General features: G+C 51.5%; 1 protein-coding gene across 1 annotated transcript in view; it reads right to left on the reverse strand.

The window, feature by feature from the left end:
• Sorcs2 (sortilin related VPS10 domain containing receptor 2) overlaps positions 1-25,197 on the reverse strand; it is a 344,463-nt gene that overhangs the window by 12,293 nt on the left and 306,973 nt on the right. The window contains exons 10-19 of the mRNA XM_051164704.1: positions 21,988-22,134; positions 19,428-19,530; positions 18,057-18,133; positions 14,971-15,062; positions 14,002-14,109; positions 9,708-9,828; positions 8,488-8,621; positions 7,569-7,697; positions 5,628-5,799; positions 1,312-1,498 (exon numbers count right to left, since the gene is read on the reverse strand). Of these exons, the coding sequence (XP_051020661.1) occupies positions 1,312-1,498; positions 5,628-5,799; positions 7,569-7,697; positions 8,488-8,621; positions 9,708-9,828; positions 14,002-14,109; positions 14,971-15,062; positions 18,057-18,133; positions 19,428-19,530; positions 21,988-22,134 (1,270 nt within the window). The remainder of the gene's footprint in view (positions 1-1,311; positions 1,499-5,627; positions 5,800-7,568; positions 7,698-8,487; positions 8,622-9,707; positions 9,829-14,001; positions 14,110-14,970; positions 15,063-18,056; positions 18,134-19,427; positions 19,531-21,987; positions 22,135-25,197) is intronic.

Genomic DNA, 25,197 nt, shown 5'->3' on the forward strand with positions numbered 1-25,197 from the left:
GGATGTAGGAACATGGGATGTCTGCAGGCAGTGAATAGAGCCTGTGTGAGAGAATGCTGACATGGGAAGGATGTGGGCACGGCCGTCCAAGCCCACGATGCCTCCACATGCTGCAGGTTCTACACAGAGCTAGGGGACCCGGTGTCTCCTTGCTGTGCTTCAGGCTTGTTTTGATCAAATCTTTTCTTGCTGTTCCCCTTTCTTCTGTTTTTAATGGGGGGGGATGCTCACTTTAGAGAGAAAGGACCACTAAGAGGTTTCTGTGGGGTCTGAATGGAGCCTCTGGGCTTAGACTTTTGAACAGCATTAGAACTTTTAAGACCATGGTGATCCATGAAGTTGTACTGAATGCATTTTGCATTAGAGATGTAATACTGTGAGCTTCTGGGGGCTAGAGCTAGAATATTATGGGTCAAATCTAAAATGCCCCACCCCTTAGGTTCGTGGTTTTAGTTTGGTTTCCTATCTGGAGTGTCTCTTTAAGGAGGCTGTGGAACCTGTAGAGGTGGGACTAGCTACTGGAAGCAGACCACCAGAAGCCGACCTTCTGAGGTTCACACACAGCCTGTTATTCTAGGCCCATTCTCTGCTTCCTGAACCACTGTGACCTGAGGAGCCCCTGAGCCCTATACACTATTGCTATGAATGATGTCATGCCTTCCTTCCTTTGGTAGACACGAGCCCCACGACACTGAGAGCCAAAATAAATTGTTCTTTCTTAAGGAGCTTCTGTCAGGTATTACAATCACAGTGGCTCAAAAATAGCTAATTCAGTCACCACCAGTATTACTCCCATCGTCACTATCATCACACACTCATTACCACAATGGCTACCATTATCACCACCACCATCACCGTTATCACCATCATCATCATCATTACAATCATCCCCAACATCATTGCCACCACTGCTGTAACCACTACCATCATCAACACAACTGTACCATCACCACCACTGATATCACCACCATCACCATCACCATCACTGCCAGCACCACTCTCACTACCTCCATCACTGCCATCATCATCATCACCTACGGTGTCACCTCCACCATCAGTGTCGTAAGCATCACTGTCACCACCACCATTACTAACATCGTTAACTATTCCTTGCACCACCATGACTGTCACTATTACCACCCTCACCACTACTTCTGTGAAAACCATTGGGACCAGGTCCGAGGCCAGCCCACCTACCTTTCTGTTCATGGCCTCAGTGTCCCAAGGGCCTGTAGCAACCCTACAAGACTCCCTGTGCTTCCCCCAAAGCCCTGGCTCTTCATTTCACAAGAAAAGGAGCAGCGGACTTACAGTTGACCTGGACAAAGAGCACGGCCTCATCATGGCCTGCCATATTCTCGGCCCTGACAGATACTCGGTAGATGCCAGGACTCTCGTAGTGGTGCCGGATGGGCTCGCCCGTCAGCGTGAGGTTCACGTACATGGCCTTGAAGCCATCCCCAAGATCCACCTGATATTTAGTGGTCAGGACATCACCCTGTAGGGAGATACCACAGGGTCACTCAGGAGTGCCTCTCGGGGTGTCTAGCGCTAGATGCCCACCCAGCTCTCTTTCCCTCAGATGGAGGCTCCGTGAAGCCACAGAGAGTAGGCTGTCTCTGTTATTAGGGCTTCAGCCTGCAGTGGGCTGAGCTGAGAGACAGCTCATGGGACCAAAGCCGGGGTCTCCTTTAGAACAGAACACCCATAGGTGATTTTAGAGAGGTATTTCAAAGGCTGTGTGGGGTCCAGGGGGAACCCCGAGCCTGAGCCAGGCCACAGGACTGGGAAGAAAAGTGGAGTGTCACATGCAGGTGGAGGATGTTTAGCATGAGGTCTCTTCAGGGAAACATAACAAAGAAAACAACCCAGTCTCTCAACATGCCAGGAATGAGGCTCAGCTGCGTGGAGCGGGCAAGGAGGGGCACAAACTGCTGGCTGAGTCTGAGATGGAGTTCCCACATCCCTATTCAAGTTTCTCTCCCCTGTCTGCCTGTCTTCCCAGCCCTCTTCCCCTCCAGCCTGGTCACCCCAAATTAGCCATCAGCAGTTTTCCTAGTCCATACCCTCCAGACCTCAAAAGCCAAGGGCACTTGTATGTAAATGATGTTCGTTTAATTTTCTTTTGTTTGTTTTTGAGACAGGGCTTCTCTGTAGCCCTGGCTGTCCTGGCATTTGCTCTGTAGACCAGGCTGGCCTCGAACTCACAAAGACCTGCCTTCCTCTGCCTCCCTTCCAAGAGCTGATTAAAGATGCGTGTCACCCATAGGTGGTCTTCATGTGGGTCCCCCAGTAAGGGGAGCAGGGGTTGTTTCTGACAAGGACTTTCTTGTATGTTTTTTGACCACCTCCCCCTGGGGCTGCCTTGCCAGGCCATTGGGGTACAGGATGTGCCCAGTCCTGATGAGACTTGATGTGCTGGGATGGGTAGGTGGGAGGGAGCTCCCCTTTTCTAAGAGGGATGGGAGGGGGGTTATAGGGAACAGGGAGGGAGGGTGGGACCAGGAGGAGAGGACAGAGGGGGACACGATTGGGATGTGAAGTGAATAAATAAATTAAAAAAAAAAAAAAAAAAAAAAAAAAGATCTGTGCCACAACTACCCGGGTTCATTTACTTTTCTCTATGGATATGCTATGCTGGCCTGGATGGAGTCACCCATAATCCATGTCTGTTGGGACCCTCTGAAATAGACATTTAAAATAAGCCTTCAGATTCAGGTCATTGAGAGGAGGTCACATGGGGCATGGAGTGCAAGACACCACAGGGTAGGAGACTTGAAGAGAAAACCATAGTGATTTGGGCACCAGGAGGGGGCTGTGTGAACACAGAGGTAGACCCTGAGAAGTGTTTTCATGAGCTAAGGGGCTCCCAGAATGCCCAGAAGCTGGCTGAGGCTTTTATAAGACAGTCCCAGAACCCCGCATAGATGGTGCTTCGTGTGTCCATTTTACAGGTTGCAAGACTGAGGCTTTCCGGCACCCAGGCTCTGAAGGTGGGCTCTCTGCCCATGGCTCTCCTGGCAGGGCTGGGTGAGGAGCAAAGGGAACGTCCACACCCAATTCATTCCTATGACGGGAAAAGTTCTGGGTAGCACTTTGAAGTGGGTGTCTGGCTCTGGGTTTAAAGCCCCCATCCTTCAGAGCGCATGCCCTCCTGTACATCTCCCTGTGAGCTTATGTGCAGCCCTCTATGTCCACTGTCTCCTCATGTTTCTTTCCCATTTAAAAAACCACAGAGCCTGGGGGTTCTTGCACAGCTGCCTTCCTGTCTGTAGCCACCTTTATCTCCTCAGCAGTTTTCCTGGCTCCAAATCTATATGTCATTGACATATCAAGGTGTCATCGTGTGGCCTGGAGCCCCATTTGTGCTGAGGATCCCCAGCCTGTGCTTCTGGGCTAGCTTTGATGTGGGTCCTAAAAGTTTACACTGTTCCACTTCCTAACGCAGGTGTGTGGTCTATTTTGGGTTGTCTGAAGTCTGTGGTGGTGTGGGGGGGGGGCGGTTTGCTGGATGGAGAGATAGCACCCCCACCAGTCTGTTCTGCACCTGTCAAGCACAGGCAGGTGTCTATGGGTCTGTCCCTGGCCTCCCTCCCCCAATGCTGTGAATTTTTAGATACTTAGAAAACCCAGGCTCCTTGCAGCCAGCCCTGTTTTCACATCCAGTGATGTGTAAGCGTAGGGTGTATGTAGTAAGGGAGTGCACATGGTGCCTATAAGTATGCATGAGCGTGTACAGGAGCCAGTGTCACAATGTGAGTGTGCAGATGCCCGCCCCCAGTCCCATGTTCTTACCTCCTTCCCTCCCAGGCGCAGGTTGCCCAGTAACCCCTATTTCAAGGCCTCTTTGTGTTGCTCCCCTCAAGTCTGCCCATTCCAGCCTGAGGCTGACAAACAGCCCAGCAAGGGTTCCAAAGATGCTCAGTCCTCTTGTCCTCCAGACCCAGCAGAGGCTCCTACCTGCACATGTGCTGTAGTTTCTTCTATCAAGCTCTAGGGGGCAGCATATGGCCGTCTTTCCAAGCTATCTAGCCAGGAATTTGAGAGCCTTTCCCTGAGTCTGCCTGAGAGTTCAGGGAGGCCCCAGGCTGACCAGGGCCTCTGTCCTCCCATTGTCCCAACACAGACAGAGATACACAGCCCTGAGACAGGGCTGTCTGATGGCTCAAATTAACCTTAAGGCTGTATCAGTCAGCAAGAGGACCTGGGAGGGGGGGAGGGAGGGAGGGACGGAGGGAGGGAGTGTGTGTGTGTGTGTGTGTGTGTGTGTGTGTGTGTGTGTGTGTGTGTGTGTGTGTGTGTGTGTTTGTTTGTTTGTTTTTGGAGGGCTGGGGGCCACTGACTTGTCTGCTTGAGAGTCCAGAGGTCTCCAGAGGACACAAGGCCGTCTATGACTCTTTTTATCACTTAGCGTTCAGAGAGTGACTTCACTGCCCATGTCTCAGTTTCTTCATCTATAATATAAGCTGCTTGGGTGCACAGTGCTAGATTGCATTTCCAACAGAAAGTGGCTGTCACAATGCCTGATGCGCAGGTGCTTAGTGTGGCCGGTATGAGCCCTCCATAGCCTCAGTTTCCCTGTTTTCAGGGGACCAGGTCTGTACTTCTAAAGCCAGACACCTTTTAAAGGATGTTGAGTATAGCATGCATGGTCATGTTAGCTGAAGATCTGAACTCCTGTTGATGTGTGAATGGAGACTGCCATAAATCCTGGGGGAGAATGGGGTTCTCCTTCTGCCTTTAAGTTTTCGGAATGTTTTCTCAATGGCTGCTTTCTGTCAATAGAGACACAGGGATGTGTCTCATAAACTATTAATTTTACAGGAGCCAAAGGGAAACAGAGAACTTAACAGTTCCTTTGGGGAACAGGATTTTGGGTGATATTTGTGTCCATGGTGTTTATATATACAAATGTGTTTCCTAAATATACTACAATGAGCATATATTATTTTTAAAATCAGAAGAAAATGTAACACTTGTTCTGAAGTAAAAATAGAATGAGTGGGAGACTGGGTGGAGAAAAATATATATTTGTGTGTGCATATATATAAACTTGTATTTATATCTATCCCCATATATGCACAGAAAGAGTTCTCTCTGGACTGTGATTATAAGATGTTAAAAAAACTTTATGCTTTTGTTTGGATTCCAGATCAACTAAATCAATAACATAATTAGAGGTTCAAAGTTGCTTTAGTATTGGCCTGGGGGTGCGGCTCAGTAGAAAAATGCTTCTCTGCTTTGCACAAGGCCCTGGGTTCGATCCTCAGCATTAGGAGAAAGAAATCAATAAAATAAGTTTAGTGCCACCTATGGGGGTGAATTAGTTTTATATCAATGTTTGATAAACACCAGATCACATATACATGCGCACACGCACACTTGTGCACTCACATGTTCATACATGTGTGATGTGGAGTGCATTTCCTGCTGACTTCTGACACAGACTTGTTCTTGTATTTGTTTCATCTCAAATGCTGGCCTGAACCAAGAGGCCAACTTTGGTCCTGTGACCCCACGCTCAGGGTAGGCTGGCCTCTGTGGCCATACTCCAGTCCGTCCGGCGTTTCACCCTCGGGTGCCTGGCTGCAACTGCCCTTCCAGTGATAGTCCGGGGTGATGCTCACCTGTTCCTGTCGCACCATAAAAAGCACATCTTCTCTTGGCCGTACAGCCACCGCCTCTCCACGGATGCTCACCTGCAGACCCCGGGGTGCTGTGAGGGGGCACTGCAGCTGCACTGGGCTCTGCTGCAGGTCCACACCACCTTCACACACATTGGACACCACCTTCCGGTACCTGGGTGGATGAGGGAGGTTCAGATCCAGAGCAGACAGTGGTTTAATGGGTAGGGACGGTCTCCTCTCCCGAGGTAATTCACGGCTCCAACCTCTACAGCCCCATTTACTGCCTGTGCCCCGTGATACCTCATAGTTGCTTCTGCCCGTTTTATAGCTGAGAGCAGTAATAATAAATGTTGTTTGTTTGTGTTTGTTTTTATTTGTTTTTGGCTAAGGGACGATAGAAGGGGACAGTCTAGACTCAAGGTCTTGCTGAGAGCTTGCTGGAGGACAGAGTTGTTGAGATGGGCCTGGGCCATGGCTTCCTGGGTGGCCATAAGCATGTTACTCTTGAGACGGATTGACCCATCCACTACCTGTATGTCCATCCACTTATCCAACAGGGGCACAGGGGCCACTTTGGCAGCCCTACCAGGGTTTGGCAAGCAGCGATTCTTATCTGAAGTGTCAGCCAGAACCTGTATCAAATGACTAGCTGGGTGGTGGTGGCGCACACCTTTAATTCCAGCGCTTGGGAGGCAGAGGCAGGTGGATCCTTGTGAGCTCAGGGCCAGCCTGGTCTACAATGTGAGTCCAGGACAGGCAAGGCTAGATAGAGAAACCCTGTCTCAGAAAACAAAACAAAACAAAGAGTAGATGACTATACAAAGATGGGTTTTTGTGGGGACAGAAGAATGGGTAGATAGATTGATGAAGGATGGGTGGATATGGGGGTGGGTAGATGGGTGGATGAAAGGGTGGGTATATGGAAGGAATAGATGAATATGATATAGATAGAAGTGGGTGAGTGGGTAGATGGGTGGAAGAAAGGGTGGGTGGATAGATGGATGGATGGATACATGGATAAATGAGTAGGGGGTGGATAATTGATAGATGTCAGGCTACATACTGCCAAGGCCAAAGCGTTCACTTCCTGGCCCTCTGTTTCTTCCAGCTTTCCATGGTAAGTAATAAGGAATCCCTTACAAAGAATTAGGGAATGGACCCATTGCATGGAGCCTGTGGGTTCCAGTGAAGCTAAAGGCTCACGACGCTATGTGCTTGCTATTTCTACATGAAGTCGATACATTATTAGCAGTGTGTTCAGCCCATTAGCAGTGTGTTCAGCCCCACCCCCTTGTGGGAGGGAGAAGGGTCGGCCTGCTATTCTCCTTGCCCCTCCCCCCAAGATCTAGTGAGCAGCACAGCAGATTGTAGGGAGACCCACAGCATATCATGAACTAAGGTCCAGAATATGCTGGTGGCAGAGATTTCAGCTATAGAGGAGGAAAAGACTGGGGGTAGTGGATGGGAGAGTGATCTACCAACACTTCCACTTGGAATTTTGGTTTAAGCAGAGTCCCCCAGGCTTCAGCAGCCTCTGGTACCAAGCCAGTATGGCTGTGGAAGGCTCGAGAGGACCAGAGAAGGATGAGGCTGCTCTGGGGACTCAGTCCCACAGAAGTTGGAAACCTTGGAACCTTTTCTGGCCTCTCTGTTCTCTACGCTGTGCCAACACAAGGTAGCTGTCTCCTGACACTACCCTCAAGAGCTCAATGGGACCCATGGGCCACTGTGTCATTCTGGTGCCTTGCTGAGGCCTGAGCACCAGGACCATGGCCTTCCTGTCTAAGCTGTGGGCTGCCAGGAGGCACAATATAGGGTGTACTGGGGCTCTGCTCCTGGAGCTGTGGGTGAGAGATGGATGGATGTGGGAGGTGGGGTGGGGGAGGGGACGGTGGATAGGTAGATGGATGGGTCCCTGGCTGCCTGGCTGGGTGTACTTACCCAAGGCTACTGGTGTAGGTCTGGCCCAGGACACAGTCTTCAGGAGGGGACAAGGGGTTGAACCAGAAGTTGGCGGAGCACTTGCTGGCAGTGGACTCTGAGGAATATGAGCGCTCAAAGCCGTAGTCACTAGGAAGGGAAAGCTGCGTTAAAAGGGGAGATTAGAGGGGCTGGAGAGATGACTCAGTAGTTAAGAGCACTGTCTGCTCTTCCTGAGGACCTGGGTTCAATCCCCAGCACACACATGGCGGCTCACAACTGTTTGTAGCTCCAAGAGCTAACACCCTCACACAGACATACATGCAGGCTAAACACTAATGCACATAAAATAAAAATAAATAAATAATAATTTTTTTTTAAAAAGGTGAGATTGGAGGTGACAGCTATGGTGGAGAATCTTACACCACAGGTCTGGATGTGGCCACCTGTGGGGATATGGCAAATCCACAAGTTTGTTCCAGAGGAGAACAGGTGGAACATACTAGCTCCATTTCAGAACAAGGAGGATGAAAATGAAGTGGAGCCTGGAAGCCTTCCCGTGGGGAGTAAGTGACTCTCAAAGGAAGCCAGGGATGGAGAGAGAAGCAAGGAGTGGCCATGCCACCAGGGTCAGCTGCCCTGGGAAGGGCACAGCAGGCCTGAATGTGGGGCACAGGGTAGAGAGGGTGAGGCAGGTTGAGGGTGGAGGCTTTGCAAACTACATTGTCATAGCACAGTGAGCTTTTGAGTGGAATAAATTCTTAGAGGGAGGAGAAGGCGTAGGTGAGTGTAGCTTGCTCCCCTGATGCCCTAAGGCAGAGGAGGCAATGTGTGTCTGGAGAATAGGACTTGAAGGACACTGTGCCTCCACCCTGGTTCTGGGACAAGGCCATCATGATATAGAGATACTGGAACAGTCATGGGGAGGGGCAGTACCGACCAGAGGAAGTCAGAGTCCCGGCATTTGCACACACGTGATGTGAGTGCCGATGTGAAGCTCTTCCCCTTGACACACCAGGACGTAGACTTTCTCTTCCGGAAACTTCTCTGCTGGCCCATGATGCAGCGATCACCCTGTAGCAAGAACACCAGGGTAAGGAACCAATGGAGGGTGGTGACAGCTGTCATTGGCTTGTCCTGGTGCTTCTGCCCTGATGGTGGCTAGGGAGGGGGCATTTGTCCCTTTGACAAACAAGGAAATTGTGGTCCAAAAGAACTTGACATGATAGTCAACTGGCCCAGCTTCCCTCATCTTAAGCATTATGACTGGCCTTTGATGGTCATGGAACAGCTGGGCCAACAGGGGCCAGATCTGTGAAGATCTGGGGATCCTCATGGGGTCCATGTGGACACACAGTAGATTTCTCAGGCTGTGTTTGGAGCCAACACTGTCTTGATCCCAATAACAGAGCCACCTGGTAGTGATGGGGCAGGACTGGCAGGGACTCTGTGTAGCCATAGTGAGTTGAGTTCTAGAACCTTCTCTTGACCCATCTGAGCACTTTCTTGCAAACAAATTTCTGCAGAGGGGCTGTTGAGTCACTAGCCAGATCATCCTCCATGTGCAAATTTTCAGTGTCAGGTCAGATCTCCACTTACAGAGATATCTGGCCCCTGGCTGACTTCGGCTACTGTCCCAGCTGTGTCAGAGTCCCTGACCCCAGGTGTGTCCTCTTAGGAATCTTCCATCTTCCTTGGCTACAAATCTCCACTTGCAATTCTGTCTCCCCTGGTCTTTAATAACACCCTCCCAGCTGACCATGGCTTCAGCAGGTGCCACCAAATCACACCAGTGGTCCATTCACAGTCCCCAGGTACCTACTGAAGTGCCAGCTTCTCTTGTACCACCCTTCAGGAGCTCATGTTCAGCCCAAGGTGTGAGGGTTAGACATTAATGATGAATTATGGCGTAGGATGGTCCTATATCCTGAGGTCATCTAATCTTTGCCCATTTCCCTACAAGCAGAACCATCTCAGATCCTATCATGGAGACCTGGCTGAGGGTGGGGCTCAGGCCCCGCAGGCTCTAGGGTCATTAAGAGCTGCAGATCAGAGCAGCTACAGGCACAAGGATGGCTCACAAAATCATTGGGTGGGAAAAGGCCTGGAGGCTGGCATCTGTGAGACTTCCTAGAGGAAAGAGACTTGTGCCTGGCCTACCTGGAGGTCAGTGAGGTCCCAGGAGCTATAGTCATCCTCACCACACTGCCTGGGGAAGGAGGGCCGGAAGTCCACCTTGACTAGCTCCCAGTCAGAGCGGAAGCTGATGTGACCAAAGACCCTGATGGGAGAAAGAAGGAAAGCCATTTTAAATTGACATTTCCCTGATAATGCAAACATGTCCCCCACTAAGGTTCTCAGTACCATCAACTGTGATGCCTCTCCTGCCCCTCAGGATCCAATGATGTGGCATGCCCTCCTCTGGTACTTGGCCCGATGTTATCACCCTCAGAATGATGGCTGTCTGTGGCTTACTGATTGCACTGGCATAGGGCATCCATCCGACTCATGCAATCCCCTTCCTGCCAGGAGCAGGCTCTCAGGCAGGCAGGCTCCCTGACTTCTTGGCTTCCACAGAACCTTCTATAGTCTGCACACCAGGCCTTGCACTTGCCCTATGTGGGCAGGAGCCACGTCCAGTGTTATCTGGCATCTCACTGCCTTTCTGCTGGCCTCCCTCTGCCTGCCATGTGGGATTGGGTCCAGGTTGTTTACCCCAGGCAGGGCTGGAACTCCAGAGAGATAACAAGTCATTGTAAGCCTTGGACAGTGGGATGAAAGAGTCAGCATAGCAGTGAAGTGCATCCTGCTGAACAGAGGGAGGGATGGAGGGAGGCCAAACACACAGAAAACACAGTAATGCATGGAGGCTAAGCATGCTCAGCTTGGTGACCTGAGACCAGCATCCCTGGCTTCTACTCCTGCCATCCAACTGCTCTGCATGCCATGAGTGTCCTTGTCTCAGGGAACCTGCCATTCCTTTTGTCATGGTCCCATTGTCACCTTGGCAGACAGCTGAAGAGGGGGTTCCCACATTGCTGTCCTCTTTAGGGCTCAGCACATCCTGTGAGGAATGAATGCTGATCATCTTAGATTTCAGAGGGGAAACAGACTAAGGAAGGGACCCACCCTGGATGGTACCCTGTACCTGGGGCTGGCAGCTCACACTTGTGAGGCTTGGCCTGGGACACATAATAAATTAGCCTGAGTGTTGACAGCCCAGCAACGTCTTTTTTTTTTTAAAATTTTTTATTATTAATTTATTCTTGTTACATCTCAATGGTTATCCCATCCCTTGTGTCCTCCCATTCTTCCCTCCCTCCCCTTTTCCCCTTATTCCCCTCCCCTATGACTGTTCCTGAGGGGGATTACCTCCCCCTGTATATCCAGCAACTTCTGATATGGGAACATCCCAAACTCTGCATTTTGAGCTCAAAGCAGAGGAGCAGGCTGGTCCTGCTATTCTCCTTTGTATATGTCAGTTCTGGTCTGTAAAGAAAGCCCAGACCTCAGCTCCCACTGTGAGCATCTCTTGTCTAGTTGAGTGGTCGTAACAGAAGAGGCCAAAGGGTCACCAGCTGCTTGGCAGAGAGCAGGAAATGTGGGCCATGCTGTGGACTGGACTGCTGGCTCTGCCCTAGCCCCAGGTACAGCCTGCAGCCCTGCTAGGCTGAGGTTCTCATAGTACAGCCCAGGCCTGGGACCCTCTGCCCTGTGCTATGCTGGAGGAGGCAACTATGGGCAGTGTTGTGAACAATGTCCCGACAAGGTGACTGCAGATGTGACCTTTGGGTGGATGAAGATAAAGGTGTCATATGGGTGGGGCTCTGTTCTAGGCTTGGACCAAAAAGCTTCTCATTCTGGCAGCCCATGTCCCCTCCGAGGCACGTGAATGATCTCTGTGTCCACTGAAATTGGAAGCTGTTTGAAGACGCAGCTTTGTGAAAGGCACCGTAGGAACCTTATGGAGCTGCTTAAAAACTTAAAACGTGAACGTGCCTGCCTGTGAACTTTGCCGCTCTCCCTGGATGAAATGCCATCTGCAGGGATGAAAGCTGCATCTGGGACCATACCGGGATCTGAGGACCTTGGCTGCACAAAGCACTAATATCCCAAAGCAGCTACAAAAAGCAGACTACCAGATGAAGTGAGGGGAACGGAGAAGACGGAAGGGGCTCAGGGCGGAAGGTGCCCCCTTGGTGGGGCCTGGCTGGGGAAGCTGAGGCTTGGGAACCATGCCAGCTTGCTAGAGCTCTGAGAGGCCTGTCAGAGCTGTCTCCTTTGTTGCCAGGCCCTCTTGTTGCTTTGCAGGTACAGCTCTGCAAACTGTTCAACCTCCTTGCAAAGAGACCAAGGGACCAGGCTGCAGTCAGACCAAGGGAGCCAGATTTCTTCACCTGCTTCTTTTGACAAATACAAAGTGCCACACCCCTAACCGTCCCTCTTGTCTCGAAGCACAGCCTTCAAGGGCACAGTGCACACACTGAGGCATGAGCCTCCCCAGGGCCTTGGCAGGTCACAGCATCATGGAGGACCTGACCCGTAACAACCTGCCTGCTACTTCTCAGGCAGCCAGGTAGAGGGAGGTATGGACTGGCTCAGCCTGCCATGCCTGGTGGTTGGCTCTTCCAGGATGCACACAGCGCCTGTGTACTGCAATAGAGTCTGCCCTGGCTTTTCAATGGCCACCCAGGAAGTAGGCTAGGAGGCTTTCTTACTGCAGCCTGACTCAGGGGAGCAACTCCAAATGTTCCTGGGAGGTCATGGACATTCTGTGGAGATTTCAGGGGGCGTGCTATGGACTCTCCATGCAACACTGGGGTGTTCTGTGGGGTCCCATAGGAGTCATGGATGCTCCACGGGGCTCCATGGACACTTCATGACTTTATGAATGTTCCCTGAGGCCCTGGATTGGGAGAAGCATGCAGGCCATGTCATCTCTCCAGCTTTCTTCCTGGTAGTCACTGACCAGCATGGGCAGCAGATACACCTGGACCAATAGTCTCTGGTTCCTGGTAGGAGTCACCTAGCCTGGCCATCTCTGACAGTCCTCCTTAGCATGTGGGAGGTTGTCACTGCATCCTTGTCACCTGTAGGTCTGCCGTGCCTTCACTGAAATCTTGTTTACTGAACTTCAATCACACATCAGGTGCTACCCAACTGGGCACATTAGCTGACATAGACTGAAGGCACCCCCTCCTTGTGGGGGAGGTCTCAGGAGGATCTAGCAAGCAAGGCCACACATATGTGCAGAGCCCAGACAGACACAGGCTCTTGAAGGGGAGAGGAGCAAGGCCGCCTTCTTGGGAGGCAGGAGGAACACATAGCTTTGTGACCCCCTCACTTCACAAGCCTGAGGGTGCAAGGCTTGTTTTAGGTTCTCCCTTCCCACTCCACCTTCCATTCATTCCCCAGGGGGCTGCCCCCACCCCTGGCCTAGCAGGAGCTCATCTTCAGGTGTCCTGAAGGCTGATCAATCTGATGGCCTGTGCAGTCCTCATCTACCCTTCCAGGGAGCTGAGAGATACAAAGGCAGTCTCTCTCCTAGCCTACCCTCAGAGGCCCTTAAAGCCAGTCCACACTTTACAGCTAGCTCTCCTGAGGCCTCAGTGTCAGCATACAATAGGTGCTCAATAAGTGCACTTTAAGCAGAAGACAGGGTAGAAGATTTCTGGAAGGGGAAGACCCCTCTCTACATCCCGGTGGCCTGGCCTCACATCTCTGCTGTGCTCAGTTGCTACCTGCTCTGTGGGGACAGGCTGGCACACATGGCTGGGACCTCACTGGACTTGGGGAGACTCATGATTCTCTATTTAGGGGTGAGTGTGAAGCAGGGATGGTAATAGTCGCGTTCTCTCAGGGCTTCTCCACATGGACACCTGTGAGAGCATCCAGTGAGCTCACAGAAGACACAGGTGGTGATGTCCAACTGCTAAGAGCCTCCCCTGGCCCTTCTCGCCCACACCACAGACAGCAAGATTACACCTGCCAGGATGCCAGGGCCCACTCTAGGTTGAGTGTTGTGGGGTCACCTTGTCTGACTAGTATATGAGAGGAGGACCAGCCTACCTGCCTTAGGGGACCCACATCAAATATGGCTCCTACTGCACAACCCTGCCAGGCCTCAGGACCTCAGCTGAGCCACATGACCAAGTACTATCCTCACTACCAGGTGGGAAGGGAACAGTGTGTACTGGCAAGGGACCTGGTCTATGAAACTTTGTTCCACTCCTAGCCAGTCAGTAGCCTGGGTAAGGATGGAGTATCCCCACCTGCTGGCCTGGGCTAAAGGAGGAGTCACTGGCCCGAAACAAGCATCAGGAGGAAGCAGGGGCCCAGTCAATGTGAAGCCACCTCAGAGCTCAGAGACCACAGCCAGCCAGCCTGAGGGTGGCTCTGACCTTTGTCCTCCTCCCACCTTTCCATTTCACCCGTGCCCCCACTACACACTCACGTCATAACCAGCGTCTCGTCCCCTGGTTCGCTCAGTAGACCATCCACGAACACTGAGGTGCTGGTGAAGTTGTGTGTGCTCCAAGTGTGGCCCTCATCCACACTGAACCTACAAAAGATCACCAGTGTCCACAGGGCGGCATGACCTTAGCCCTTTTTATGATTCACTATGCCCAGGCCTGACTCCTATCCAACAGAGGCGATCCCTGGGACCACCTCAACACCTAGGCCACAGCTGGACCACAGCCTCCTTCTCTCAGACGAGACCACAGCAGCTACCTACTAGCACCAGCAGGCATCCTTGACTAATTAGTAATGTAATGGACTGGTGCTGGGAGACCACACAGGCACTGCTCCCTAGGAGCAGCAGGGACACCTGAGCCTTAGAAACATCTAGTAATAGCATGATGCGGGGCATGAACCTTAGCTTAGGGTTCCTCTGTCAGTGTGGCATGTCCAATATCACAGTGATGTTACCTCCCTGCATATGCAGCTCTTTTTCAGACCAAAGCAACACTGGCTCCCTGGCGGTTTCCTAGCTCTGCCTCCTAAATGCCAATGTTGCCCTGCCCTCAATTTGTCAATGGGTCCTTTAGCTATCTGAAGCTTTGGTTGAGCCAACTCTTACCTGGGCGCTCATTGGCTTCCTTGTCTGTACAGCCTGGCCACATTCCTCTACAAACATGTCCCCTCCTCCCCGATACTTAGGGTGCCTCCCTGGATTCTTCAACCCTCAGCCCCTCTTGTTGGCATCTTCACTGTTCTTGTGCTACAGGCTGATGGCAGCCTCTAACCCTGACTAGGCTACGTCTTCTTTGTTCATCCTGAGGGTAACATGGTCCATCTCTGGGGGCACCTCAGGGAGGAGGGTTGGGAGGAGTGGGTCACCCAGTGTTAGGCTCCCAGGGAACTGCTCTGGTATGCTCTGTGCCCTCTGCCCACATGCCCAGTCTCTGGTCCATGATCTCACTTCAGGATCTTCAGAGGGATGGAGGTGTCCTTAATCGCAGCGATGACACCACCGTGGTCCAGGTATAGTACATGGTGCTCTTCCTCAAAGACCTGCGGGGTGACACACACACTCGGGTGAGACCCCCGACAAGGCCAGCGGAGCCTGATCAAGGAGAGATGCCAGCTCTCTAACAGCCTCATATACACCCCCGAATTAGCATATGAGGGATGAGTGGGGCTTGAGGGATGGTAGCAATTTCTCTACGCTGAGGGATAGAGGAAACTATGGTGTGTACTCTCACTATCCTGCCCATGGGAACCCAGGTCAGCAAATGGCCCAGCAACGAGGAAAGCCCAGTGTGTTCAGAGCTGAGTTCAGGATAAGCCCCAGGCCTATGTGGGGTGCAGTGACAGAGCCTGGATCTTTGATACCTCTGACACCAGGTAGATGTGGCCACCTCTGGCTTCCTGTGGTCCCAGCCTTACTGATATGTCATCTTCCCTTCCAGCCAGGGAGCTCCTGGGAGGCAGATGATTTTGAGCCCTCTGAGACCATATCAGTGAACGAATGGCTACTGTATAGATGAATTAATGAATGGATGCTTTGAAGATAAATGAGTGAATGAATGCCCACTGAAGGTTTGGGGGAGGGGCAAGGTATCTTGATAGGGTCCACCTAGAAAGGACAACTCTGTTGGTCACAGCCATATGCCAATATCCTGGAGCAAGTGCCATCTTAACAGACAGGAAGCTGGGCTTACAGCAGCAAGATTTGCCAAGGCCTCACAGCTAGGAGCAGCAGAGCCAGGTGTGGCTGTCACTCACTCCAGGATACTTCAGCGGCCTGGCACACATGGGGTACAGAGCATGTCTCCAGACACTGTGAGTGAGGGCCCTGCCACCAGGGCCACATCATCTCTCTTCTTCCAGCTAGTGGCTGCCATCCTTCCTGCTATGGGTGCTGGAGGTGTCTGGGCTCAGGAGATTAGAGAAAAGCCCTGGGTCCTAATTGTTAGCTAATTGTCATCCAAGACCTCAGTGGGCTGGCCCCTGTGAGCCCTTCCATCTGCAGCAAGGTGACCTGGGCCACGGAAGAAGGGAGGAGCACTGTAGAGCATGCTCGAGCTGTGCCATGGTCCAAGCTAGGTAAAGCAAGAGAAAGGGCTGAGCCATTGTTTCTAGGTGGGTGTGACTCCTCCTCCCCCACCAGCCCTGGCTGGAGTGGAAAAGGTTCTGCTTGACTCCAGGAAACTAGGCCCAACAGAAAGCCAGTTGGAGAGAAGGTCAGGGAAATTGCCAAGGAAGCTTCCAACAGTTTCCACACTGTGGCTCTCTGCACCTTCAGCAGCCCCTGGGGTTCAGGGCTGGAAGGAGACTCAGACCTATCCCTGGCTTAGCCTTTTCCCGGCTCACCTCAGAGTCCTAGCAGGGACTTAAAATGCTGTTGGTGAGATCACTGGTCACTCCAGGAAGCTCAGGGTCTTTTGCTATCTAGGTTTTGGGACATCTTGCTCTGCAGGCGAGGATGGCTTTGAACCTGCAGCAGAAACTCCTTCCCCTGCTTCCTAGATGCTGCGGTTACAGGTGAGCATTGCCAGGCCTGGCTGGGGGGCTCCTGGCTTACAGCTTGTGCCACTTCACAGGGGAGCTTATGCCACTTGGCACTCTGGCCCATCTCTATGTGTCAATGCCTCTCTGGTCAGGGAGGAGGCACCGCAGCAGCTCCAAGTGCCCTACTGGTCTGGAGCTATTGATAGCTTGGTCCTCCAGCAGCACAGTCTTCCTCCCCAACCACAGCTGCCTACAACCACTGTATGTATCTGATTCTCACTGACACACACATACACGTGCGTGCACACACATATGCACACAGGTGCTGCCGCTGTGAGCCCTGCTGTCCTCTGGCAGGAAACCTTACCCTGTAACACTGGTCCCGAGGATTCCAAGTTAAACCTAAGCAAACTGCTTCACAAAAGTGGCCCCTCAAATGTCTATAAAGTGAAGAAGCCCTCTGGCGCTGCCATAAATGAACGTGGACAGACGGCGACCTTTAAGAACCTCAGAGCAGCTTCGCTGGCTTCAGTGAAATAGAAATATTTAATGCAATAAATCTCTTCTGCCCTTTGCAGATGCTTGCTTGTTGCATCTTATTAAAAAAGCAGCGGCCTTACACCTTGACGTGGGTGAGCTCTATAGGAGGAATGGGTGTTTGATGCCTCTGGGGAGGGGTGGGGGGGATGTGACTAGGATGGCCAGGCATGGGGGAGATGACCCGGGAACAATGCAGGTGACTGTCCGCAAACAGTTGGACACTGATGCTCTCTCGTGCCTGTAGCCAGATCACCCCTCTGTAAAGCTGACAGACCAACTCAGCTAGAATCCCACCCACCTAAGAGAGGCAGCCAGTGTCTGTTTCACAGGGCCCTCCTGAGAGATGTGTGGGGTAGAAACCTGCAGCTTCCATGTGTCATGGGCTCTGTGGGGCCTGCCAGCCCTCCTCTTGGTATCCTCACTGTTCATGTGCTACAGGCTGATGGCAGCCTCTAACTAGTGGCTCTGACATGCATGTGCAGCCGTGAATGGGAGCTACACGGAGTCTTGCTGTTGAAGGGATGGCTCCCAAAGGCGGGCTTTCCTCATTTCCTTTCCTTCTTTTGTCATCTTGGGCCACACTCCTTTGTCATAGCAATACACGAGACGTCCCCCAGGATCCTAAATTTGCCCTTCTCTCATCATCTTCATCTCTACCTCTTGCCCTGAAGGAGCTCAAAGCTGAGGAGGAGGTGGCCATGTGGTCTTCTGTCCCCTTTCTCAGGGCCACGCCTGCCTGTGCAGTACTTTTAGGATCTATAATCCCCAGCAGAAGCCACAAAACACTAGGCAGATGTTCGTCCTCCTCTGCCCTAGCCCCCACCCCCATGCCTGGCCCCTCTCCCTGGACAGGTGCTAGTCCTCAGCAGAGGCCTCAGGCTGCTCCTGAAGTTGTGAGGCCGGTAGTCAGGTGCAGACACCTGGCTCAGGAGTCTAGAGAGTCTCAGCAAAAGAAGGGATACAGAATAGAGTCCCGAGGGGATTGAAGAATACCAGGAACCTTTGTCACCTTACCTGCCGCCAAGTGTGCCCGCAGTCAGATGTGATGTACATTTCCTCTTTATACTCCACCAGCTGTGAGCCCAGGTTACCTGACCCAATTAAAAAAAAAAAAAAAAGCCAAGATGCTCTAAGACCCAGCAGAGCCCCTGACCAAGGTCTGAAAGTCCCCGGAAAAGGAAAGTGTGTCAAGGCCTATATTTCTACCATGGCCACCTACATCAGGCCCCTGTCTGCTTTGCTTTTCAGACAGTGGCCCTGGTGTGACTTTAAGGCTTGAGCTGGTCCCCTCTGGGCAGAAAGAGCTCAACCCAGCTGAGCCTAGTGCAAGGCTCCAGCCTTAGCTCCGAGATGGACAGGCTCAAGTGTTTCCATGTGCCCCTGGGTGCTACTTGAGGGTAAAATGTGTGATGCTGGGCAGGGTCAGGCAGAAGGACAAGAGCCAGCTGGGGCAGTATGGGCTTGTGGTCCCTGAGAGATGAGAGGGCTGCATATGTATTTGGGGACAGTGCCTTGGACGCCAAGTGAAGGGAGAGGCCAGAGTGAATCTGGGCAAAAGGCAAACATAGAGCAGATGCACATTCGGTTGCTGTGGAAGGCATAGTTGTGATATGGGGGAGATGAAACAGGGAGCAGGGCCTGAGCCCTAGCCTAGGTCATCTCCAAGTAGACAGCACCCCTTCCACAATACAGGCCAGCCCAGCCCAGAGCAGCTATCCTATGTGGGCTGCTGTAGAAGGGATGGGGCCTTCCAGTGAGGACCATAGCCCTGTAGGCTCACAGCACAGGATACATATGGGTTTGCTAACTGGACCTAGTTCCCCAGAATCTCACCATGACCTGCAGCAAGAAATGTCCTGATAAGCCAGCTGGTTGCATCAGGATAGCCCGTTATCCACCTGCCTGCCCACCTCTCCACCCACCTATCCATTCAACTCCCATTCTACCTACAAATCTATCCATCCATCCATCCATCCATCCATCCATCCATCCATTCACCCACCCACCCACCCACCCATTTATCCATCCACCCACCATTTTACCCATCATCCACTCAGCCACCCAGTCATCCATTCATTCACTCATCCACTTACCTATCCACCCACCCGACCACCCACTCATCTATCCATCCATCCACTTATTTATCTTCTCATTTATCCATCCACCCATCCATTTGCCCATCTATCCATGAACTTACCCACCTATCTAGCCTCCCTCCACCAATCCCACATTCATTCTTAGGATTTCCAGGGGGATTCAAGTCTCCTTAGAGGAGATGACACTACCTCTAATGGACAGGGCATGGCCCCAGGCTCATGGCCTCCAGTTCCCATCCATGAGACAGGAGGCCCCCTCAGGCTGTAAAGGCCTGCTGTAGCCACCCACCTGCACCCATGATGAGGCCAGGGGCAGTGTCCTTGGTGTGCACTGTGCCAGACACATAGGGGTTGTCTGCCCATCGCAAGTGCAGGTGCAGGTGGCAGTCCGGCTGGGGAGGAAAGAAGGAAGAATGGTCAGCACATAGGAAAACCAGTTCTGCGACCAGAGCTGTGCTGTGGCCTTTGTCAGCAGAAGCTGGGTAGGGGTTTCTTGGAAGCATGGTGGGCAGCTGTGCTCAATTGGCTGCTGAGTGATGGGTGCACAGTATGAGGATGGCTTGAACAGGAGCTTCCTGGAGCCTAGTGAACTGAGGGGTGGAGTAGGGACCAGCCAGGCAACTGCTAGAGAACAGAGACTTGAGGTCTGAGAGAAAGAGGGCCTCCAAGTGGCTGTATCTTCTTCAAGGCAGGGGCCATGTGTCTTGGAGTCCCCTCAGGATTGTCCTCCTTACATGGCCACCACATGGATAGCTGGGCCAAAAAAAGGACTGTGATTCTTGAGATCTGGGCAACCCCAGCTTTTGTTCATTTAGTCATCCATCCATCCATCCATCCATCCATCCATCCATCCATGCATTCCTCCATATAAATCCTTTACTGAGCGCTTAAGCTTGAGGCCCAATTTCTTGGCTTCCAATAGGCTTTTCCTAGCCTGACATGCCAGCCAGTCAGAGATGTAAGCCCTCTGAAGCTGCCTAGAGTGAGATCAGGCCATAGAGGCAAGCAGGACCCCTAAGGAGCTTATACAGCAAGCCCAGGTATCTACAGGCAAGGTGGCTGGCAGGTGAATTATCCATTCTACCCCTCCCATATGCAGGAGCTGGCAGATCTTCTGCAGAATGGTCCAGCAAATCAAATCCTGGATTCCTAGATGGATGGAGAACAGCATCAACCCAGCCTCAGCTCTGCCTAGAAGAGTTTCTGACATACTGGTCCTTCTGAATGCATATGTTTCTGTGGGCTTCCATTAAAAACCCCAGGCATCAACAGATTCAAAACCATTTCCCAATTGAGATTCCTCTATCGACCAGGGTTAGGGAGATGATTCCGCAGGTAAAGCTGTTTGCTGTGCAAGCATGGGGACCTGAGTTCGATCCCTGGTGTGTCCATCAAAGCTAGGCACAGTTGCGTGTATCTGAAGCCCTAGGGCAAGGGGTTAGTGGTGGAGACAGGCCGATCCTTGGGCTTTACTGGCCAGCCAGTCTAACTAGTTGCTGACCTCCATGTTTAGTTGGAGGGACCCTGTCTCAAAAAATAAGTCTGGGAACAATAGAGGGGGACATCTCATTAACCTCTGGTTTTGGCATGTGCTCACATGAATGTGTGCTCATATGCTAACATATACACACACAAACACAGATCTGATCAACTATTCCACTACATACATGCGTCTATTTCCTCATGGCTGGAAGGAGACATCCCCAGCCAAGCCAGTCAGAGAACTGGGAGCCAATGCATGAGCAAAAGTAAGAGAATAAAGTTAGCAGAGAAATCCCGCCAACCTGTCCCAGGCTCAGGGACAGCGTCAACACATGCGCTAAGACCATGACTAAGACTCTAAGTGTTCCTGGGTGGTATGAATTTCCATGACCCTTGGCACTGCTGTCTGAACCCTAAGCCACATGTGGCTGAGAGAACGACGCTGTCAGGCATGAGGGCCTGGATTTGGTCACCTGTCAATCTGTGTTGTTCCAGTCTGGGTGGAGGCCACAGCTACTCAGGTAGGAACAAGGGCTTCAGACTGTTACTTGGTGTACCTATAGCCCATTGGCTCCCAGGAGCTTTGCTTTAGTCTCCAGAGCACTCTATGCCTGCCTGGGCCACTTGGCCACTTTCTCCTCCTCCCATCATCCTTGGGTCTCCTGGACACAAATCTCACAGAGGCTGCCTCCTCACTGAGCTGCGTAATTGCAGACAAGACCCTTCTCTTAGCTGAAAGTTGCTTTGGCAGATTAATGTGGCTTAGCTTCCCCAAAGATGACACAATAATTAGCCTTTCATAGCAGCTCTGGACCTAAGAGGGTTTTTTAAAATAAATGGCAGGTGATTCATTCCTCATGCAGTTGGGCAGGGATTGCAGGCCTTCCACATCTACAGTGGGGCCCGAATAGGAGGCCTGAGAATAGAATGGAACAGAGATTCAGGACAGAGGGTACCCATCCCTGCCCAGGCAAAGCTGCTCCTTAGGGCAGCTCATACTTGGCGGCTGCCTGGTGACTGGAAAAATGCTGCCTTTCGTGGCACCTGTCACTCTATATACTTCCCCCAACTCTCAATAACATTCAGTAACATGCAGAAGCAGGCTTGGAAGACACTGTTTCTATTGTCCCTTGGACCTCTGCTAGCACCACAGGGTCACACCAGCACTATTCTGGTAGGGAACACGGGTATGGACAGCAGATGCTAAGTCAGTGACTCCTTAGCTTGGGACAAGAATGATGTCCGTGTTTCCCTCTATGTGTATCCCCAGGCCAAGCAGAAACTGGTGGCTTGTGTATCTCGAGTGTATCCCAGCAGTGGCATCTATGCCGCTATCTTGGAGGCATGTGACAGGGTAGAGTACCTACCGGCTGGCAGTTGGTGGGCTTCCCATTCATGTCAGTGCTGGGTGGTCTCAGGTAGTCCCAGTCTCGGCCCTTGTTGTAAGTTATGACCGTTGTCACCTTGCCATCCACTTTCTGGTTTGCTAAAAAGACTCCCTTCACTCCTCTGACCTGAGGAGACACAAGGACCATAAAGCTCCACACAGATTACCCAGAGTGACAGCGACCAACCTTCACATCCTACTGAGAATGCTGCATGTGGCTTTGCCTCCCTCTGGTTGCAGCCTGACACATGGAGGCTGGTCCCAGGCTTAAATGGGAAAAGCTCTGTCTGCTCCAGGGTCTGGCTGATCTGTAGGATGACATCAAATGCCAGAGAGGGCCCTGGTCCCCTGACCAGTATCTGATGAAGGGATTCACCTCTCACCACGCCCACTCTGGAGCTCAGGATCCCCTCACTTGCTGTGACTATTGACCTTCAGGGTAGGTCCTGTGCCACAACAGATGCTTCTGGCTTTTCTTAGGGCCCCACAGCTCAATCCCCCCAACAGTCCACCTGATGGTAATAAGAAGAAAGGACCCTGCTATCCTAGCACGCATTGAGAGGGCTCTACTCTGCTTTCATGTCTCTCTTTCTCAAGGGGTCTTACTAGGTTCCCAGATGAGGTTGCAGCAGAGCTGGCCACAGAGTTGATTCTTAAGAAAGCCCCAGAGCCAGTCATTCGATCACATTAAACCCAGTGGTGCCCTCACAGAATCAGCCTATTCTTCAAGCCTCTTATTGACAAAGACTTAGAATGACATTCACTGAGCGTTTCTAGGGTGCTGAGACAGGGACAGGAATGCTCCCAAGCATTCATTTTATCCAAGACCCACAGCAGAGCTATGTCTGCTTCTCCTTGTTTAGTATGGTGTTGCTGCTCAGTAAGCTCCTCAAGGGAATGGGGCTCAGACAACTGTGACTTTTACTCAGAACTCTAGAGCCAGCAATTATAATTAGGCTATAACAGTCAACAAGGTCATCAGTGCTTTCTTCACACAGGCACTGAGCTTAACTTACATCATCTCATTTGAGCCTGAAAAGTTAGTGCAGTTAATTCTCAGTGTGTATGTCTGCCGTGTAGGTGGACAGTCCACCAGAGATGTGCTGCTGCGGATGTAGGAATGGAGTGGGGAATAGGTAGACAGATGAATGGATGGGCTGGATGGAGCACAGATGGAAAGATCTACATGGGTGAATGGATAGGTGGATGGAAGGGTGGATCAATGGATAAATAAGTGGATAGTTGGGTTGACGGATAGGTGAGTGGGTTGGTGGGTGGTTGGGTAGGGGGATGGAAGACACTGTTGGATGGTTGGATGGGTGGCTGGGTAGACAGGTAGATGAGTGGGTGGATGGGCTGATGTGTAGATGGGTGGTTGGATCACAGATGAATGGATGAGCAGATGAGATGAATGAGGATGGATGGGTGAGCGGATTATGAATGAATGGATAGATGATGGGTAAATGGATGGTGGGTAGGGTGGATACGTAGATGAGTGGATGGAGAGATAGATGAATGAATGGATGGGTTAGTAGATAGGAGGGTGGTGTATCTACTTCCTGTAGATGCTGCAACATCACAGACATTGCTCCATGCAACACACTTCTCATCTACTGCTGTGGTGGTCAGAGCTCTGGCCTGAGTCTCTGGTCTATTGTCAGAGTGTGCTCCTGTCTGGAGGCTTTAAGGAGAAATCTGTTCCTTCAGCACGGGCTTTGGTTCCTGTATCTCTTCCTTCATCTTCAAAGCCAGCAATGCAGAGATAGTTCCTGGCCACTGTCATAGCTATCCTTTGTGAGACCATTACTGCCTCCCTGCTCCACTTTCAAGGACCCCATACCTACCAGGGCTCTGTGGAGATGGTGTATAACACTGTCTATGGAGTAGGAGCCGCAAGCCTGCCTGTTGCCTTGACTTCCCTTTGCTAGGTGGTGTGGCATACACAGGCATTGGTTCTGGGGATCACGAAGGGGCTGGCTGGCTGGGTGAGCACCATTCTGTTTAGCAAGTGCACTCTCTGACATCCACAGACACACATGGGTTTCTCATGTGAAATGTACTCACCCACTGAAAGGTCTCTGAGGCTCCCCTCTCATCACAACATCAGTATAAGTTAAAAAATTTCATCAGCTCAAAGGCTGCAAATCATATCGAATAGGTATAATATACAAATGGGCCTGTGAAATGAGAGAGTGACCTACTTGCTCCCAAACCACAATGTGGGGCCAAGCATAGGGTGTTTGTGAAGGACACTCCAGTTAAAAAAAAAAAGGAAGCCCCACTGTCAAGTGTGCCACAGATAGAAACAGTTGCTTGTGGCCAGGGATCAGCTCTTTGACTGTCTCGCCACCCCAGCTTTGCAGTTTTCTGAGTCTGTAGACCCTGGGTCCACGCCCTTCTGCTATGCTTCCCTCTGTCCCTGCAGTCGAGGCTACTGTGTTTCTGCTGTTTTGGGATCTCAGTGAAGGGAACAGTATTCGCCACAAGACACCCCAAGACCAAGTTCTCAGCACAAAGGACATGTATTTGCCCCCAAGAAATAAAGGGCAGAGAATAAGAGATTAAGACAGGAGATAGAGGATGAGGGAGAAGTGAAAGGAACAAGGGAGAGGAGGAAAGGGACATTTGCCCCAGAGGAATCTGGAGAGAGGAGATAGGCATGGCCCATAGGCAAATGGCAGTTTATAAAGGTAAAAGGGGGAGCCCCATGTTGGGATGAGGTATTTAATTTTAACTGGACGTGTTAATCACGTGAACTGAAAGGGGTTTTTGGTTGCTGGGCTTCAATATTTTGACAAGCCTGACCTTGGCAGTCAGCCTCAGGAGGAGGAAGTGGCCAAATAAAAGAATGGGCCTTGGGGGCTAGCTTTAGGAATGTGATCTAATGTCTTGAAGCAAGGCAGAGGGAGTAGGAAAGGGCAAGACATGCCAGAGTCATCTTTGCCATGCTGTGGCTGGCTAGCGTCCCTTTGTTCGGTGTCTCTCCTGCCATTGTCATCAGAATTTGCTGGAATGGATACTGTGCTCCTCCACAGAGTCAGCCTGGTGGACACATCTCCAAAAGCGCTTCAGAGCATCTCGTGTGACATGCTGTGTGACCACATGATCACCAAAGTCATGTGACTTGGCCTGTGATACTCTGTGACACCCTGAGCCGTCTCCCTAACTCTAACATAGCAACTCAGAAAAG

Source organism: Acomys russatus, chromosome 22 (genome assembly GCF_903995435.1).
Source record: "Acomys russatus chromosome 22, mAcoRus1.1, whole genome shotgun sequence".
Taxonomy (NCBI): Eukaryota; Metazoa; Chordata; class Mammalia; order Rodentia; family Muridae; genus Acomys; species Acomys russatus.